Source organism: Pelodiscus sinensis, chromosome 1, assembly GCF_052426305.1.
Source record: "Pelodiscus sinensis isolate ZL-2025 chromosome 1, ASM5242630v1, whole genome shotgun sequence".
NCBI classification, from domain to species: domain Eukaryota; kingdom Metazoa; phylum Chordata; order Testudines; family Trionychidae; genus Pelodiscus; species Pelodiscus sinensis.
Window position 1 is genome coordinate 199,887,842 of NC_143052.1, and position 21,212 is coordinate 199,909,053.

The 21,212-nt window shown below is 42.6% G+C and overlaps 1 protein-coding gene across 5 annotated transcripts in view; it reads right to left on the reverse strand.

Moving 5' to 3' along the window:
* Positions 1 to 21,212, reverse strand: part of USP9X (ubiquitin specific peptidase 9 X-linked) — a 292,101-nt gene that overhangs the window by 94,782 nt on the left and 176,107 nt on the right. For all 5 annotated transcript variants that reach the window (XM_089774470.1, XM_089774474.1, XM_089774477.1 and 2 more), the window contains 5 exons: positions 18,414 to 18,654; positions 16,627 to 16,776; positions 16,389 to 16,509; positions 15,808 to 15,938; positions 15,219 to 15,497 (listed from right to left, as the gene is read on the reverse strand). In XM_089774470.1, the coding sequence (XP_089630596.1) occupies positions 15,219 to 15,497; positions 15,808 to 15,938; positions 16,389 to 16,509; positions 16,627 to 16,776; positions 18,414 to 18,654 (922 nt within the window). The remainder of the gene's footprint in view (positions 1 to 15,218; positions 15,498 to 15,807; positions 15,939 to 16,388; positions 16,510 to 16,626; positions 16,777 to 18,413; positions 18,655 to 21,212) is intronic.

The following is a 21,212-nucleotide window of genomic DNA, read 5'->3' on the forward strand; positions in this document are numbered from 1 at the left end:
TGCCACCCGAAACCCCTCCCCCCCAAATCCTACTTCAGAGACCACACCCTACCTAGAAACTTCACCTTCTCCCACATAACTGCCCCAGCCAAGAGTTCCCTACTCTACACCCTGAACCCTTCACTTCTGGCCCCACCTTGCAGCCTAGGGGAAGCTATAAGCCTCTTGCCTCTCTTTAGGACTGTGTGTGGCCCCCAACTAATTTTTATATAAGTCACTGGCCCCTGATAGAAAATAGGTTCCCTACCCCTGATTTATTGTTTAGTCCCTGCTAGATCTGTCAAATACTTTCTATTACATTTGCAGTGTCCTAGAACATAAATACATTAATTTCAGCTATTTCTATGTATTCCAATTGTCTGAGGGGGAGTAAACTGGGAATTTGGATAGTTTATAAACCCAGTAACAACTACTTTTCACTAATAATGGCATGGACTGATACTTGGATCCCTTCCAATACAGAACCTGATCACGAAAACTGATCAGCCGATGATCTAGCAATGCCTGTGTTCTCCTACCTGGGAAACTGCATGATTAAGCCAATTATCTCTGATTAATTAATCAAGGCCAAATCAAACACCAAAGACAAAATATAAATCACTAGCATTTTTTCTCTAAGTAGGAGATACATGTGTCAGGAGACCTCTGCTACAGCATGTAAGCGCTACAAGGTCAAGAACGCTAATTATATTCCTTAGGAAGAACAGTTTCCAAACAGACCATGCTGAACTTTTCTGGTATCAATTTCAAAGCCAGAGTAGTCCACAGTCCTTGAAAACTTTTCAGGCATTAGCAAATGCCTGGAATAAAACCCTCTCTTCCTCTGGCTAGTATAGACTTGATGGCATTTAAAGATGAGGAATTGATCAAAAGCTAGCAGAGGCATGAAAAGCTCTCTCAATATCAGAATGAATAATGACCAGTCCCATTTCTTTGAGGAAGAGATTACTCTTTTGAGGTTACTCATCTGATGCAATAACTAAGGTTCTTGAAGATGGTTGTCCCTGTGTTGACACCTTGTGTGCATAATCAGACAGTTGCGGTAGCAGTGCCAGGTTTGGATGCACATGTTCCATCGCTCTCTCGTGCCCCTCCAGGCAGTTACACAACACCATGTGATCAACAGTCCCTTAGATTCTCTGAGGTAAAGAAGGAACCATATGAAACTCCCTAAGTCGAGGGGAGGTAGAGCAGTACTCAGAGACAACCATTTTGAACAATCTCAGTTACACTACCAGGTGAGTAACCTTTTCTTCCTCAAAGTGTGTCCCTGTGAGTGCTCCACTTTAGGGTACTGTTGTGCAGTGCATAGGGTGTCCTGAATGTGTTGGCGAATGCCAAACTTGCTGCTTTGCAAACGTTGATAATGAGAACATTATTGACAAAAGCTATGGATGCTGACAGTGCTTTGGTAGAGCGTGTGCAGATGACTGTTGGGACATGTTGATAAAGTAGATGATTGCTGATATCCACTTGGATAGCATGCTTTGAGATGGCTTTGCCCATTGATTGTTCTGTTAGATACTAGTAGTCTTGTGATTTTGTAAGTGGTTTTGTTATATCAATGTATAAAGTTAACAACCTGTGAATGTCCAGTGTGTGAAGTGATGTCTTCCTTCTGTCTGCATATGGCTTTAAAAAAACCACAAATGGGTTGATTCAGATGAAAATGGGAGGCAACCTGGGGAATACTCTTAAGGTAATTTTGTCTTTAAAGAAAATTGCACGAGGGAACATGCCATTAGGCACCTAATTCTCACCTGTCTTGCAGATGTTATAGTGATGAGGAAAAACACCTTTATAGATAGGTAGAGTAGTGAACTGGTGGCAAAAGGCTCAAATAGTTTTCTGATAAGTCCACATAAGATATGGTTGAGGTTCCATACAGAAGGTGGGTGACTTATTTCTGGGTGAGTGTTCTCTTGAAGAAATGTTTAGCTCTTCAGTGAGTGAATATGGTGACCCCACCAACCTAGGTATACTTGACTGCCAGGTATATTTTAACAGAGCTTGTGGAGAGCCTCAGTTTTTTAAATTCTAACTTGTAAAGGGGAGGATGTTGATAAGATCTGTTTATGTTGGCAACAATTTCCAATTAATGATACATATTTCTTCTGCTTGTTCTACAACTGTTCATTAACACGGCTTTTACTTCCTCCAAACACCCTGTCTCAACTTCTCTCAGCCATGGAAAAGACAGGCCTTGAAGTGTAGTATTGAGAGGTTCACATGGTGGATTTGTATCACATTGTGTAAGAGGAGATGAAGTATTAGGGGAAGAGTTCGAGGTTGGCATATCATTTTAAACAGGTACAGGAGCCTTCTTTGTCTGGGCCATGTGGGTGCATGACCTAGGGAGTGGTTTTCTAATCCTGCTCTGGAGCAATATTGTGAGACCTTGGCATTTGCACTGCAGCAAAGCAATCTATAACAGGAAATCCCCATAGCTTGAATATTGTGTGTAGAATTCAGGGATCCCATTTGTGAGAACTCTCTGCTCAAGGCATCTGCTGTTGTGTTTTGACATCCTAGAAGATAGTATGCTAATATGTCGATGTTGCTAATGCACCAACTCCAGAGCTCTACATAGGGCGTAAGACTATCTTCCCCATTGGCAGGGTATGAAGATCCTGATGACTTCATTTTTCTATTGGAGGTAGAAAGTGGCTGTATGCATGGTCAACTGCCCATAGCTCTAGCAAATTTATGTGCATATTTGATTCCAATTGGAACTATTAGCCTTGAATTGTGTTATTTAGTAGAGGCCCCCCCCCAACTATTAGGGCAACATGCATGGTGACTGGCACTGATGGAGTCCTCTGTGGAAATGAAATTCCTGGAGAGAATTTGAGTTGTGTCCACTATTTTAAGGAATCTTGTATTCTGAATGGCATTGTAAGTTCTCCTTAGACTATAACTATGTGGCATGTACACTGTTTGAAGCCAAGCAGTGCATGTGAAGTCAAGTGCATGTTGCTGATATATGTCCCAGTAGTTGTAAACACATTCTGGCAGATGTTTATGGGCTGTCCATCACCATCAAAATTAGATTGATGAGTGCGATGAAGCATTTTTGAGATAGCATTGCTGTTGCACAGTTCAGACAGACTCCTATGTACTCCAGTTTCTGAACATGAATCAATGTGGGCATTTTAAGCATTTATTTATGCTCATGAAAAAGGATTATCGTACTTTGCATGGCATTTATTGCTTATTGTTGGTTAAATGCCTTTACGACAAAATCATCTGTCCATGACTATCTGCACACGTGTGCTGCAACCACTGCTAAAACTTTGGAGAAAACCCTTGGGGTAGCAGAAGAGCCAAAGGGTAGTACTTTGTATTGGAAGTTTTTTTTCCCTAGTGTAAACATCAGGATTCTTCTGTACAAATGATAATGTGGAAATACATGGCCATTAGGTTGAGCGTAGAGAGCCAGTCCCCCCCTTTTCTAACAATGGAATTAAGTTTGTTAATTCCACCATCTTGAAATGTTGGGGGTTTTGCAAATTTGTTGAGCTTCCTTATATCTCCATCTGTGTTGGACTGGTACAGGTTCCACTGCACTTAGGACTGTGTCCAGACTCAGGGGTTTTTTCGGGAAAAGTAGCCTTTTTCCAAAAAAACTTCACCTGCGTCTAGACTGCAGCCACGTTCTTTCGAAATTAAATCGAAAGAACGCGGCTTTTCTTTCGACGGTGGTAAACCTCATTTCACGAGGAAGAACGCCTTCTTTCAAAAGTGCTTCTTTCGAAAGAAGGCGTTCTTGAATGTAAATAGGGCTTCTTCGATAGAGAGCATCCAGACTCACTGGGTGCTTTCTTTCGAAAAAGCGGCTTGCTCTTTCGAAAGTTCCGCGTGCAGTCTAGACGCTCTCTTTCGAAAGAGGCTCTTTCGAAAGTATCTTTCGAAAGAGGCTTGCAGTCTAGACATAGCCTAGGTGAATAAGATAGAGAAGTTACTCTATGTAGTAATGATTGTTCCTCGAGATGCGTGCCCCCCTGGGTATTTCACTGTTGATGTCATGCTTATCCTGGAACCATGGATTAGAGACTTTTTGAAGCAATGATCAGGCAGACTGCGCATGTGCACGCGGAGAGCAGCATTCCTGCCTTTGAAGTAGCGTACGAAGCCCACTTCCTCTCGGTTTCTTCTTTGACGCCCCTATGGGCTAGTAATAGAGAGGTAGCCGTGTTAGTCTGATCTTGCTAAAACAAAAGGAAAAACTATGTAGCACTTTAAAGAGACTAACAAGATGGTTTAATAGGTGATGAGCTTTCATGGGCCAGACCTACTTCCTCAGATCATATTCTGTAACAGAGTTGGCATGACCATATATACCAAAGGAATACAATGAAAAAAGTGGGCTGCTATTATTGCCCGAAGTAGTGGAAACTCACGGGGACACACATCTCGAAGAACAATCATTACTGCACAGAGAGTGAGTAACTTCTCTTTCTTCTTCGAGCGATGTCCCTACTGGTGCCTTGTGTAGCAGTACCCATTCAGATGGACAATGGGCTTTGATTAATCGCTAAAGATTGTAGAGAGAATCGCAGTGGCTACTGCGGTATCTGTTGTGGAGTATAGTAGAATGGCATAGTGCTTTATGAAGGTGTGACTGGACCTGAGTATTTCCTAGAGTGAGACCCCCCCCCCCTTGAGGAAAGCAGCTGATTTTGCCATTGCTCTGGTGGAATGGGCCTTTGAAGTAATTGGTAATGCCCTATTCTGGAGCACGTAGCAGGTGTAGTAGTAGTGCATGATGTTATCAGCTTTGATATGCGCTGAGACAACAGTTGTTTTCCCTTGGACCTTTCAGCCAAGGATACCAGCAATCGCTAGGATAGTCAAAGGGTTGAGTCCTATCAAGATAGAAGGCAATTGCCCTTCTAATGTATAAAGTGTATAATATGGCTTCTTCCCTGGAGTGGTGTGGTTTTGGGTAGAAGGTGGGTAGGACTAACGTTGATATGGAATTCAGAACCAACTTTAGTTAAAGACAGATGAGGCTGTAGAATAACTTTATGCCTGTGAAAGGTCATGTATGGAGGCGAAGCCGTGAGCACTGCAAGTTTGCTAATCCTTCTTGCAGACGTGATTGCCAGCAGGAACAGAGTTTTCATGGTGAGGAAGGTAAGTGATGAAGTTGCCACTGGTTTGAAGAGTGGTTTTGTGAGTGAGTGGAAGACCAATTCTAAGTCCCAAGTGGGGGGTATGGGTGTACGCAGTGGGTGAAGGTTTTGTTGGCCATTCCAGAATCTTTTAGAGATGGGGTGGGAAAACATGGAGAACCCATCAATGGGAGGGTGGAAGGCTGTAATGGTGGTCATGTGCACTTGGAGTGATGAGAGCAATAAATTTTGTTGTTTCCGGTGCACAATGTATTCCAGTATCAGGTGGAGTGACACCCTAAAGGGCTGGACTCCCCTGTGTGTGCTCCACTATGTAAACAGTTGCCATTTGTACAGATAAATCTTGCATATCGTTTGTCTCCTGCTATGCATTAGGATATTTTTCACTTCTTGGGAGCATTGTTGCACTGCTCCTAAGAACCAGATAGGTACCATGCCATCAGGTGTAGTGTCTGTGGTTGGGGATGAAGTACTGAGCCCTTGTTCTGGGACAGAAGGTCCAGGCAGTTCGTAAGTGGGCAGGGAAGTCATAGACACAGCTGATAAAGACATGGGGACCATGTCTGTTGAGGCCACGCTGGGGCTATTAGAATTACTCAGGTCCCATCTGCCTGTATTTTCTGGAGGATTCTGGGAATGAGAGGAATAGGAGGGAAGGCATATAACAGTCTAGTGATAAAGATGAGAGGTCTGCAGTTGATTCCTGGGCTGATGTCCAGTCACTTCCTCTTGTGTTTCTGAGGGTGCAGAGATGGGTGGTGATGGAGATTGTGTAGCTCTCAATCTTGGTGGGCTAGTGGGCCCACAATGTTGGGCCTTATACATCACCCATGGATCCTCGTAGGACTATTCAATGAGAAGGATGAGGAGGAGGAGGGAGGAGAAAAGTTCATATTGTTGCTCATACTCTGAATGTTAAATATCAGTTAATTGAATAGTTGATTAACCTCATGAATTCTTATTGATTACTCAATTATTCTATAGTCTGAGGGTGGGGCTGGCAGCCAGTGAGCTCTGGCCCCACTCCCCACGAGCCCCTTGCCACTCTGCGCTGCTGCTGGTAGGAGCCAATTTAAAAAAAACTAACTCCCCTCCTGGGCCTGCTACCTGTTGCCCCATGCTGCTGCCTCTGCTACAGGGGGCAGTAGCTCCTGTCCGGGTGGGAGGGAGAGGCTGAGCTCCTGGACCTAGAATGAGCTGGAACTGAGCCAGGCTGCCTAATACATTTTAAATGCAGAGATGCAGTGGGGGTAAGTCCTAGAACTGGCATGAACCAGGACTGAGTCGGGCTGCTGGCCAGCCTGCTAAAAAAATTACTGCCCATGAGGGGGAGGGTGTTAAGCGTGTAGTCTATAGCATTAAACTATAAGCTTTTGCTTATCAGTTAATCAGTTACACTATTACATCCCTAGCCCATACCAGGCATGTGCCTCTGCAGATGAGTGGTGCTCTAGTACATGAGAGGGTCCACGTTTGGGTGAGGGGATAAAAACAAAGTTGACAGAATGATATGTATCATCACTACAAAGTCAGAGAGCAAAACTAGATGGACTAGTCAAGTAGGTCAGTAGTGCTCTTGGTACACACTAGTGGAGATTCTGGTGTTAAGGAGACTAGCAGGACTAACATGTCTCAGGAATTGTTGCGAAACAGTGAGCTTTGGTGCCAAGGTCAGTATGACTGAAAGCACATGAGAGAGAGTTCTACAAGCTGCCAGTACAGAACCACAAAGGATAGCTGCTGAATCAGGGCCAGTAATGCATCAAACTTGTCTCAGGGAAGGGATGCTCTGGCTGTAGTGGAGTCGAGTACTGCATCTACTGCATTTATTTTGGTATGATCTTTAACCAGCCAGCCATTTAGGTAGGGACAGACCTGGACCCTTCGACCCCTCAGGTAAGCCACCACCAGACATACACTTCGTGAACAGCATGGGAGCCATGGATAGGCCAAAGGGAAGCATTGCAAACTGGTAATGGTTCTGACCTACCTTGAATCACAGAAATCACCTTTGTCCCTCAAAGATCATGATGTGAAAATATGCATCTTTGAGATCAAGGGTGACATACCAGTCTTCTGGATCCAGATCGGGAATAATTAACACCAGGGAGACCATATGAAACTTAAGATTAATCAGGTAACAATTCAAGCCTTGCATATCCAGAATGGGCCTGAGACCCCCTCTTGCTTTGGGGATTAAATAATATCAGGAGTAAAAACCCCAGCACTGGAACCAGGCAGGTACCCTTTTCACTGCTCCCATTCAGAGCAACCCCATAACCTCTTGCTCAACAAAGTACTCATGAAAATGGTCCCTGAAAAGAGACAAGGAGGGTGGGTGGAAAGGGGGTAGCGGACAGCTGGAACATGTAGCCATGTTGTATGGTGGTTAGGACCCAACAGTTCATGGTGATCTCTCTTCAGGCTGGGAGGAAGGGATGGATATGGGAAGCGCATAAACATGGAGGATCCGGTGTGGTCACTGTCGCCCTTGGACGCACCCTCAAAAAGTGCACTTGCCAGAAAGTTTGGCCTAGCTAGAGGAACTTGGGAGGTGTACTGGGATTGACAGCCCTGCCTTCTACAGGAAGACTTTGGATGCCCTTGAGCTAAGATTTGTCAAGAATAGGGTCATTTTGGTGGGAGCAAATGGAGCTCAAACTTCTGACAGTCAGGGCCTTGTACAGTCTGATCCTATAGGGGACTGACAAATGGCTAATTTAACTATTTAAACTTATCTAAACTAAAGGAAGCTATTTACAAACTGAATTAAGAAATTAACAAAAGCTACAGCTAAGACTGGAGCATACTGTTCCAAACACCAGAGCCATGTTAGTCTGAATCTGCAAAAGCGGCGAGGAGTCCTGTAGCACCTTATAGACTAACTGAAGTTAGCCTATAAGATGCCACAGGACTCCTCGCCGCTGTTCCAAACACCATCACTGGCAGGAAGAAAAATCTTAGGAGGGAGGGGACCCAGATGCCCTATATAGCACAGCATGGATGCGCCACTCCAGAGGGCATTAGACCCAGTCCTCCATGGATACTGCTGAGGGAAAATGCTCTGGTGCCAATGCTTGTGACAAGTACACAGATCTATATTGGATGGACATGAGAAAGTACTCAAAGAACCACCCTAGCTTTTCTTGCTCTAGCTGTGAGTTGCCAGCAATGTGGACATTTTTGAGCAATGTGGGCTTTGCCAAGAAAACAGATGAGAAGGAACAGCAGAGAGGAACTAAGGGACAGTTGGTCATGCAGCACCGTGTAAGTGCCTGGAACAGTCTAAGACCGCAATAGAGTGTGCGTGACCAACTTGGGCACTGTTAACACAAATCTCTATTATAAGCATAGGATGCCATAACATCTAAAATGAACAATCCTCTGAGACACCCTTTGAATAGCTGAGTATTCTGAAGAGAGCGATTAACTCGTTAATTTAATCATCATCTAACCAAGAAGGTTCAAGAGAAACTAGCTTTGGAGTAAGGAAGTGGTGTGTTGCAGTTATCCATCTGCCAGATTAGTACCTTTGCAGACAGAACACCACAATCTCAACACCAAATACGGGGACTCGGGTGTTTTATACTTGGAGGGCGTAAGGTTTGAAGCAATTACAACCTCTAATGAAGGTCAGGAATGAGTTCAGGAACTTTTTTCTTAATCTGAATGCCATCTTAGCACCAGCAGCCTCTCTTTTCTCAGACACAGATAATTGTTATCTGTCAGACATCTTATGATCATAGTGCATACATTTAAAACTGATTGTTTGTCCCACACAAGGAGAGGGAAGGGTCCTTTGAAACCCCTACAAAGAATGGCTTGCAAAATCAAGCAACAAGAAACATTACAAATTCCTCTGAAGAACAACTTCATATCAAGAGACAGAGTCTCGAAACACTATTGATACTGTGTTTTGGCAGGCTGAATTATCAAAATGTGTAGGGTGCTCTGCACTAAAGCAGCACAGACACCTGAAGGCAAATGGCACTGTGCCAAAGGATTGAACACTCTCTCTGAAAAAACAGTGCTGCAAACTGAGAGAGAGAGAGAGAGAGCGCGTTTGCTAAAATATTGCCCGAGGCACCCGCCCCCAAACCTTCATGTTTTCAATACGCTAAAGTAAGCTGGGAAAATACATGAAAAACCCATGAATCATTTTAAAAACAACTTTGAAGACTAAAGCAAAAGAATGATTACTTACTTTACAGTAACTGTGTTTTTTTAAATGTGCTGTCCACATGAATTTCAGATTTTGTGTACATGCAAGAATTTGGAGATGAGGTTTTTCTTATGAGCAGTATCCTTACATAAAATGAAGAGTAGCCAACCACCCATTTTTCTTTACCAACACTGAATCCAAAAGAAGCAGGACTACATAGAAGCAGGAGGATGGATAACAGAATCCTTGTTTACAGTAACTTCTCTTCAAAATGTGTTGTCCACATTTTTTTGTAAAGTAATTGTCCATATGGATAACATTCTGATGAATGTAACAACACTGGTAAAGTAACACATCAGTGCACCTACCTACCTGCCTTTCCATCTGATATTTGCCTGCAATCTCTCCCACCATCACAGGTCAGCACCGACCTCTCACAAGCACTCCCATTCTGGTTGAGTGTGAGCCTGCTTTTCTTTCATTTCATACAATGGGGTGGCATCCACCTCTTACAAGCTTCCCTTTCCACTCTCCCACCCCAACTGACCGCTATTTGACAGGTCTTGAGCAACTCAAATGTCCGGCTGAATGACACAAACTGTCTCCCTTTTGGCGAAATACAGACTAGTTCTTTCTCATGGCCCTAAGTGTGGGGCCTTAGCACCAAGGATTACTCCCCAAAGATAGTGCCTTCTTGAAAATTGCAACAGGGGCGCCTTTTGGTAACCTTGGTTCATGTACTTTTGGCAGCCTTCACCTGAACTGTCTTCAAGAAATTAGGAGGGCTACCATACTAACCTTGCCTGGTCTGGGTAAGTTCTGGGCTCAATTTCCTGGGCTCAGCCTGCCTGCACTGACCTCTCCAACATCCTCCTGCTCTTCCAGCCCGCAAACACCCGGTCTCCCTCTTAAAGACCCAGGTAGTAACTGATTACTCTACTTTTCCTTTTTAAAGAGCTCTTCTGGCCCCTCACTGGACACTCCAACAGCCTCTCTCATTGGTTGCTTCTTTGCAGTCAGTTTACCCTGACCGGAGGACTTCTCCTCTTTTCTGGGGCAAGGTGAGACAGACACATGGTCTCCAGCATGGGACCTCTGGACCTAGTCCACAAAAAGCAGTTATATATTTGCATGGAAATTGGAAATAAAAGTTTAATTAAACAATGACTGCAAGACAGCCACACCAAAGTAAGTATCCTATTTTGAAGTCCGTGTGAAAGAACGTGTTTTGTAAAGTTGTGAACCAAACTTCATATAGCTGTCCTATGGATTTAGAAATATGAAACATCTTCAAACAGGCATCAGAGACTGACTAAGCTCTACTAAGTAGATCTAACCTGCCAGGTAGACTAAAGCTGATCATAACATGCTCTTATATAGCTGAAGAACCTTTGTAAGTTGTTCCAATGGTTAACAATTACTTTTAAAAATTGGCACCCTTATTGCCAGTCTAAATTTGTCTAGTTTCAGCTTCCAGCCAGTGGATTCTGTTATACATTTATCAAAATCTGTTATCAAATACTTGCTTTCCATTCTCATGGCTTTTTCCTGAACCCTCTCCAAATGATTAACATCCTTCTTAAAAACCATAAACTCCAGAACCAGACAGCATACCAGCAGGGGTGACACCAATGTCAAATTCAGATGCAATAATGTTGGTTCTGAGTAGAAGATATGAACCATACTTGCAAAACTATGTCAGGTAATGTGAAGCACATGCAGAAGCATCTTGAATTTCTGTTTCTGAACAAATTTGTTGAGTGCTTGCAGGTCTAAAGATGGGTCTCCAACCTTCCAACAGTTTTTCTGCGAAGGAAGTAATGCGAGTAAAAACCTTTCCCCCTGAATTGAGCAGTGGCTGGTTCAATCATCACTATGTGCAAAAGGTGTTCTATCTGTTACTGAAACATTCTTGTGAGAGTGGTCCCTGAGGAGGAACTGGGATACGAATAGAAAGGGGATGAAGACACGAAGGGAATAAGATAGTCTCTCTCAATTATCTGGAGGACCCATCTGTCAGAGGTTATATACACTGCCAGTTGTTAAAAAATGGTAGCAGGCGGTGGTAAAAAAGTTTAACTTGAGAAGTTAGCCTTGGAATAGGTCAGAGGCTCTCACAACCCTCGACCTGTTCTTCAAATTTGCTTATTGAATTGCTGCAACTGTTGCGAGTTGGTAGAGGGAGGGCATTGTCGTTGGTTTCTGCCTTTTTCTCTATTCTGTTGATCTTGGTCTTGTCTGTTGTAATGTTGACTATACGGAGGAGATCGGGGTCTAGGGTAGGTCTGATACTTGTATTGTCTCCTTGTGGATCCCTAGAGAGTAAAGCATTGCTCTGGAATCCTTCATTGAATGAACAATTTCATTTGTACTGGCTGCAAACAGCTTCTGGCCATCAAATGGAAGATCTTCCACATTAGGCTGGATTTCTCTAGGAAAGGGAGTGGAGTTAAACTATGAAGCCTCTCTCATGTCTACTGCTGTTGCTGCAAATCATGCAGTCATATCAGCATCATCTAATGCAGCCTGCAAGACTGCTCTGGCAATCATGTGACCCTCTGATATCAGCGCTTTCAACTGCTGTCTTTTCCTCAGGAATGTCCATAATAAAGTCATTGAGTTTGGTGTCATTTCTGTAGTCATATTTACATAATAAAGCAGCACAAATGGAAAAACAAAATTGTAAGGTGGAAGATGTGTAAACTTTATGTGCAAATAAATTAAGTCTTTTGCTATCATGGTCCAACGGGGTGGACTGGAATTGTTGCTGCTTGGTTTTCTGCTGTGCAGCTTACACCATGAGAGTGTTAGGTACTGGGTGAGTGGAAAGAAACTCAAAGCCTTTGGGTGGAACGTAATACTTCTTGTCTGTTCTCTTAGCGGTAGAACTGTTTGAAGCAGAAGTTTGTCACATCATCTTTGCAGGTTCCATTATTGCTGGATTAATTGGCAGTGCTATTTTAGAAGGTGTTACTGAGTGCAATACATCTGTTAATTCATGTTGGTTTTTCACTACCTCCTGGAGGGGAACGTTTAATTCAGCAGCCACATATTTGAAAAGGTCTTGAAAATGTGCAACGTCATCTGAGGTAGTTGAAGGTGGAGGTTCAGATGCTTCCTTTGCTGAGGTGGGCTCATTTGACTCCAGAAGTACGTCCGCAACTCGGCTAGGCGGGTCCCCTTGCTCTGCTTGATACATAGGTGGGAAGTGTGGTGAAGGGAAATATTGCACTGGATGTTGTTTTCAGCCAGGGTGGTGTTTTTGGTGAAGTTGCCAGTTGTTCAAATATTGCCAATGCAGGTATGGCATAGGTGCAGGTGCCCAGGGACTGCCATACCATGGAGGCATGTTCCCATATTTAGAGTACGATCTGGAAGCATAAATAGATTGATCTGTGTGCGTGGAGTTTTCTGGAAAAATCCCACATAAAGGTCATCAGATTCGGATGAAAAGCTTTCTTGAGATAATGTCATTTGTGATATTAACATAGCACGAAATGATCCGAACTGAGAAATTGTGAATTGAACGTGGAAGAAACTAGTAAGTCTCTATGTTACATATATTGCTGAGCTGGCGTTGACAGTGCTGTAGTAGGAAACACTGGTGCTATCTGAGGCATTGTATTATTTGAGGCATCGGTGTCAAGCGGACTAGAAACATGCTAGGCACCTCTATGGCAGAGGTGTTGGTGCTGGGTGGTATAGCAGATGCCACACACTGTCATGCTGTGTCGACAAGGTTATTTCAGTGCCGGATGCTATCACAGGTGATGAGGGTGGCAACTTAAAGCTGGATACCTCAGAGTGGGGGTTTGAGCATCCTGCTTTTCTAGCTGTGCTAGCGGCTCCTGAGACACCAGGAGCATTGTAGGTGCTTAAGCGTGGTGCCACCAGCACTCTTGGCACCGGCTGTGAGGGAGATGGCCACTTCGGTGACAGTCTCTCCTGAGGTAAGGATGAAACTCGCTTTTTGGCAGGCTTTCAGGCTCCGCATTGTTTCTGCTTCTTGTGCTGTTGACCCAGGTCTAAGGCAGGCCTGAGAGAATTTTCAAGTAGAATTAACTTGAGATGCAGGTCTCTCTCCCATCGCCCGTGATTTCAGTTGCACAATGCGGGCATTTTTGAGAAATGTTCCTCTCTGAGTCAGTGAACACATTGTGCATGGCCGTCTGAGAGGGGGATAAGGTCTTTGAGGTAGAACAGCACTTAAAACCCGGTGAGCCAGGCACGGTGCTTAACTACAGGAAGGGGGTAAACTGGGAGAAAAAACCCTATTCTAGTCTATTTTTTTTTTTAAAAAAAACTAGACTAAACAACCAACAACTGACTGAGAAAAAAACCTTGGTCTTAAAAAGGAATTAGTATCTAAAAACGCAAACGAGATATGGAGGAGCAATGCTGAGCTCCGCTTCCAGCTAAAGGCGGAAGTGAAAGAAATGGAGGAGAGGGAACTTGTGCATGTGTGATGCCTGCCACCTAGAAGCGTGTGGCTACAGGTGTGCGCATGCAGGGCCCCAGGGACATTGCTCTAAAATCTCCGATCAATGGCTTGGCAGCAGCGCACTGACCTAACATGGAGCACCCATGGGGACATCTCTAGAAGAAGAATGCATGGTCCATTATCACTTGGGTAACAAGAATAGAAATTCCATGCATGAAGAGGCATGGCTCTGAGTGTCAAGGTATTTATGTGAAGCTGGGCTTCCTGATGAGACTCAATGTCCTTTTGTCTGAAAGTGGTAAAGATGAGTTCCCTATCCATATGCGACCAATGTTCCCTCTATGGTGAGAATTATATGATTGGATTGCCTGCAGTAGCAGGAGATAAGGCTCAGTGACCCCAGAGGTCCCTTTCAATTCATCCCTTAGATTGGGTGGGACAGAGAAAGTTATTGTCCAGGTTCCTCAACCAATCAGATGCTCAGGGCTTCATTCATGGAGCTGACTGACCGGAGGGGGCAGGGGATGATTAATCACTTGTGAAGCTTTGCTGTCCAGCAGCTTAGGAGGAACACCGTATGCAACCCACCACCAATATCTTAATAGGTAACTATGCAAAGAAAGATATTTCACAGGTTCCTCCACCAATCTATCCTCCACCAATCTAATGGGTGGACTGAAAGGGACCTCCAGGGCCAATGAGCCTTATCTCCTGCTACTGCAGGCAACCCAGTCATATCATTCTATCCATACAGGCAAGGATCCTTGTACCAGGTGTTTTCCCTTCACACAATTTTTTTGCCAGGGGGTATAAATACAAACAAAACCAACCATATTAAATACATTAACTATATTAACTACTATTAACAAGTGTAACAAGAGATCACAATGTGCAGATTGGGATTCAGTCCTGCTGCCCCAGGTGGTAAGAAGGAACTGAGGGATGATTGAACCCACTGTGCCATTTATGCCTTTGGATTGGGTACATGAAGGACATCAGGATGCAACCAGAGCCCCACTGGGCACATTTTGCTAGAAAAATCTGATCTTGCAAGTACAGGGTGCATATATACCAAGAGTGGAATTCATGTGGACAGTCATTTGAACTCACAGATCCACATAAATGAAGAGTCACAGCACCAAAAACCTATTGACACAAGCTGGAACAGTAGTGGAAGTACTATTCTCGTAGGAATTCTGTTACTTTACAGAGTCAGAAAAGAACTAAACTTGCAACAATGAAGGTGTTAGTAACTGGTGAGGCAAAACCTTTTACTATATATCTGACATTTAGAAGTGCGTATTATGAGTTCTTAATTAATCATACAGTTGAAATATAAATCCGCGACAGAAAAATAAGTAAAAATAGTATTATGATAGGAAAGCCGCTTTGTAGACCTGCGTGTAAATTAGTGTATATTACTATTTCATAAAAGATTTATTAAAAGGGAGAGGGAGAGGTTAAAAAAAAGTTACATTACCGGAGAGATGGGACTTGTGCCCTCTACAACTGGCTGACAGGCTTCTGCCACAGCTCGAACATGGCCAAAGCCAATTGCTGTTAGCAACAATTTGGCTATTTTTAGAGCATTAAGATAAGCACCCCTTCGAGTTTCCATATCTGCATTTGGCAGGAAATTATTTCTAGTCAACATGCTCAATACAAGAGGCAAACCACCACTTTTTAAGAAGTTGTATTGGAAATCACTGGCATCTTCTCCCAGAGGTGCACTGGCAGGCATTAACAAGGCATAGACTACCTGCAATAAATACATATTAAATAAATATTAGCATACATGATACAATTTTTGTAAAAAACATACACTGAAAAATGTAAATACATGGGAGTACATTTTATGTGGTACACTGATGTGTCCCTCTATGAATGCTTCCCATGTTATGCTGCTCTGATAAACATTTTTGATCTTTTTAATTTAAACCATAATTTCATCCTGTTCTTAAACACATCAGAAAAAGTAATTTTAATGCCAAAAACAGTTTTAAAATACAGCAAAAAGCTCTGAGTGAGGTTAATTTTTTTTTTTTTTTTTAAAGAAAAACATTACAAACCTCTGTTAGATATAGCACTTGTGAGGCAGAAGGGCCAAAGAAAAGAGAATCAAGGGATGGGCTAAGGCTGCTTTCCCCAAGTTTTGCATGGTCTAAGCATATAGCTCTTAGTTTCTCTACCGTAGTGTTATCTGCAATAGAAACACAAGTTCTAAGCATTACTGCCATAGTTACTCAAAACCAAGTAATTGAAATCTAGAATTAATAATTAATTCCCATCAGTTTGAGAAAGTTCAAAGAATATCCAGTAAGAAAAGATTCTGGAATTATAATTAATATACAAAATCAGATTCTTCAAAGTTCATTGTGTTATATTGCTGACAGAACTTAGAAACTCCTCCTATACAATAGTAAGCGTTGCAAAATAGTTTTGTTTTTAACTTTTCCGATTTTCAAAGAGACACAGGCAAATCCACTTTAAGATACTTAACTTTATATTACTAACATATTTTAATATAGGAAATCAATGTATAATGACTACTATACACTAAATTAGTAGGATAAAGGATTTAATTATAAATATTTCATTTCAAGAAAACATGAGATACAACTTCAAAAACAGATAAAAATTATGTTCTTACCTGGTGGCATAAGTTTCATAAGGACACGTGCTCCATCTCTAAGAGGTGGCATATTTAGGCTACTGCCTAAGTCTGCAACTTGCCAAAGAAATGAGATATATCTAGGATGCAGTGACATGATCTAAAACAAAAACAAGAACTTGTCATTTTATTTCAGTAACTGAAATAATTTATGCTGATATTCACCGTATGCCATTTTTAACTGTTTAAGTATTTGTATTGATTAAAAAAATCTTACCACTCCAGGCAAACAGCTTTCAACTTCTGGATTTGGACCATCACTGTAGTGATTACCGTGGTTACCAGGAGAGCCAGTTGAAGAGTCAGAAGAACTATCAGGACTTGAAGGCATATTGGAACTTATTTGTGTAAGCTTGGCTGTGATTAGCTGAAGAATAAATTTGCAGACAATTTAAACTTTTTAAAAAGTATCAAGTATGAAAACTATAAACTTTAGAAGTTCTTGTAATAAGTGAGCTACCAATATATTTCACTAAGCTGGAATCGATCATTTGATATAAAGTATGAAGTACTGCAATAGTAGTGTTTGCCCAAGGATATTACCATCTTAGCATATGACTAAATATCTGTTGCTTTCCCCTGATGAAAGAGACATGCTTTCAAGAGCAACTAGTGACTCAGCTAGTCGCCCCCCCCCCCCCCCCACCTCCCTCGCCTGTTTGCTACCTCAATTAGAGAGTGGCAACAAGGGGGGAGCAGGATCTGGTGCTGGGCAGAGCTGGCTTAAAAGCCAGTTCCTCCCAGCACTGGCTCAACGGGGAGAAGGGACAGGAGCACAACAGGGAACTGGTGGAGCTTCCACATTTGAAACGTAGCAAGAGCAGGGCTCTTACTACATTTGAAAATGAGAAGCACTGGGGGGAGCCTGCGGCAAGCTTGGGACTCAAAAAGTCCTCTGCTGGCCCCACACTTCCTGCATTTGAAATGTGCAAGAGCCCCGGAAGCACCACGGGAAGCATAGCCAGCAGGTGACTCAAGCAGTCCCCCGCTGGCCCTGCACTCCCTGCTTCTGAAATGTACAAAAGCCACAGGAGGGCTCCTGTACATTTCAAAAGCAGGAAATGCAGGGGACTGGTTGAGTCCCACGCTGGCCGGACTTCTCATGGTACTTCCACCTTTGAAATGTAGCATAAGCCATCAAGAGACATCCTTATTGATGCAAATTACATCGGCTATTTGATTAATCTAAATTTAACATCCTTACAAGCTTACACAGAACTATTTTTCAGGTCTAGGAAACTTCCTCAAGAATCACAACTAAAAATACAAGGCAGAACAGAGTTTAGGAGATGCAGAAAAACATTTCAAGGGGTCACTCATGGTGAACCGGCTCATTAACACCGAACCGGCTCATTAACACCTCTTCAGTCATTGGTAGGCGGGAAAGCTGGGAGTGTGGGGAATAGTGGGTTACAGATTATTGTAATAAACCATAATTATGTTGTGGCTTACATTTATAACTCTCATTGTAATTAAATCTTAATTCTGAGTTAATAATGGGTAATTAACTGTTAATTACCCATTTCTGAAGAAGAGCTCTCTGGAAGCTTGAGAACTTGTCTCTCTCTGATTAAAGGTCTAGAGAACATGACCTATGAAGGAAGACTGACAGAATTGGGCTTGTTTAGTTTGAAAAGGAGAAGACGGAGGGGGACATGATAGCGGTTTGCAGGTATCTAAGAGGGCATCACAAGAAGGAAGGAGAAAATTGTTCTCCTTAGCCTCTGGAGTTATTTAAGAGCAGGTTAGATCGACATGTATCAGGGATTGTCTAGATGGTCCTGTGTCCAGCCACGAGGACAGGGGACTGGACTCCATGTCCTCTCGAGGTCCCTTCCAGTTCTAGTGTTCGATGATTCTTTCAAGAACAGAAGTTGATCCAATTAAATATATTAGCTCATCCAACTTGCCTTTCCCATGTCTAATAATGATATTCCTACTCTCATTGCTCCCCAATAATTATAGAGTAATAGTTTACTAATTGACTAAAGTAATAACACTCACCGTTTTATCTTTAAGATTTAATTGTCCAATTAACTTCCTATCATCTGCAGGATCTACCAGTTCACCACCAATAAACAGTTCTACTTTTGTATGTGCACTGTTGGCTTTAATACGATTCAGAATACAGCGCCGTACTGAACCAATTGTGTCATTTGTGTGAGACCAAATATCTAAGTCTTCTACCTGCCGACCTTGGTTTGGAAAACGAACCACCAGTGAGATATGTTTACCACGAAAAGCTCTGCAAAACAAAGGGAGAGCATATACTATATAAAATCGTTGTTGTTGGCATAAAACAAATACAACGGATTAAAACAAATTATCTGCATCGCAACTATTACAGAAAGATTTTCTGTAAGCCTATTGGAATGTGCCAACAACTATTATGTGATCTCCCCAAGTTATCTGCATCGCAACTATTACAGAAAAATTTTCTGTAAGCGTATTGGAATGTGCCAACAACTATTATGTGCATGCATTGTTCCAAGTAAACTGGATATTTATGTATACATAAGTCAGACTGGAAAGTGCACAGCCACAAACTTACTGAAAAAAATAAATTTTTCCATACTTGCATTCTGAACACAGAATTTCAATGAACCTAAAATTAATTATGAAGTTCAAATTTTGGATTGCTTCACTACTTCCAATTCTCTGTTCAAATACTGGAAATAATATTTTAGTCCTACTGGTTTATTCTCTCCAGTATAACAACTATGTTTTATTCTTTTTGTGGAATAGAAGTCAACATGCATTTCCATGTATAATTCCTTCTTGTAATTACTGAATATTATAAAAATAACAACTAATATTTGCTTTCACTGCTGTAGTTGCCAATCAAACATATAGGAAGGTCACGAATAAATTACATTTTCGCATTTCTTGACAGCAATGGTGAATTTAAAAAATTAGCACATTCAGAACATTCTCACCAGATAATTAAGAGAGGTTTTCATAGTGAGTAATCTTTAGCAATATCAATTTATTCTTGTTTCTCAGAATTTGTCTCATTTATCAATTGTTTAGTAAATCTGAAATGGTCAGTATTTAGTCTTCGCTCTGACTTTGCTCAGTGTCTGATAATCATTTCCACAGCAACAGACTGAAATAACTAACACAAGACTACTATGATAGAAACAGAAAAAACTAGGATTTGAGAAAATCTTTTACTCAAGTACAAAATGCTGAAATATGAAAGTGAAAACAGAAAATTGTTGGTAATATAAAATTGTAGAATTGGAAAGGATCCTGAGAAGTCTTCAATAGACCAGTCAGAGTGGATAATCTATTTTTTAAATAATATTTTATGCAGGTCAGATTTAATTTTTTGTAAAAAGGGGAGGTTACTCACCAGGTGAAGAAACTGGAGTTCTTCGAGACAGTTGTCCCCATGGGTGCTCCACGTTTAGGTGCACCAGCACCACGCCTCTGATCGGAGATTTGCGATAGCAGTGTCTGTGGTCGGCTGCGCACACGGGGTGCCAGCATGGGAGATTTGAAGCAGCTACTCCACATGCACAACTGACCATTCTCAGTTCCTCTCTGACCCAAATGTATCCAAGTCTGAAGCCGAGGGGAAGAAGAGAGGGTGGTGGAGCAGCCACTGGGACAACCACCTTGAAGAACTCCAGTTACTTCACCCGTAGAAGTAGCAGTTCTAAATGGCTTGCCCAGGAGCACTTTTAGCATGAGGTTCAGATCCCATGCTGGTGTTGAATCTTTAAGTGGCAGAAACATGTTTTGTAGACCTTGCAGGAATCTTATGACAGCTGGGTGAGTAAAGATCGAGTGTGTTCAAAGTGGAGGATGGAGCACTGAGATGGAGGCAAGATGTACTCTGATAGAGCTCAGGGAGAGGCCTACGTTGTGCAGATTTAGTAGATACAAATATCACAGATACTACAGTATGCGGGTTTCCTCACAGTTGTAGGTCAAGCATCAGGTCGTGAAATGCTTCCATTTCTATGTGTATGTTTTCTTTGTTGTAGGTCTCCTGGAATTTGTGAGGATGTGTTCCACTGGTTCCGGGAGAGTCTTCTCCATGGTGTTCAGCCAGATAACATCCATGCTTGGAGATGCAACATGTGTACATAGAGATGGTATACCTGACCGTTGCGTTGTGTGAACATGTTTGTCTGGGGGCTATGAGGATTACTCTGGCCCTGTCCTGTTTGATCTTGAGGATCATCCATGGAAGACGGGGTAGGGGGAAATAAAGGTTGTATATGGCGAACAGGTCCACTGTTGGGAACCCCCAATTCTTGAAGAGGAAAGTCAACTATGACAGGTTTATTTCCCATTTGTGATTTTGTGGGAACTGTCTGCTTAGGCTGTCTGCTAGTGTGCTGTCCTTGCTAGGGAGCTAAGTTGCGACCAGGTGTATGTTCTGGGGGATGCACCATTCCCATAAGAGGACCACCTCTTGGCAGAGTTGGTATGACCTGGCTCCTCCCTGCTGGTTGACATAATACGTTGTAGTGATACTGTCTGTAAGAATTTGAACTGTTTTGTTCTGAATTGGGGGAGAAAGTGTACACATGCGTTCCATACTGCCCTGAATTCTAGTAGGTTGATGTGTTACCTGATGTCATCCTGGGTCCATTGAGCCTGTACCACTTGATGGTCCAGCTGTACACCCTAGCCCAGTAGTGAAGCATCTGTAGTAATCAGGGCTCGCCGAGCCACAGTGAGCCCCGCTCGCCAGCCGTGCTATCCGGCGTTTTGCGCATGCGCAGACTGCCCAAACCCGGCTCTTCTGGGTTGTAATCTACTCACCATGGGCGAGTAGATTACATACTT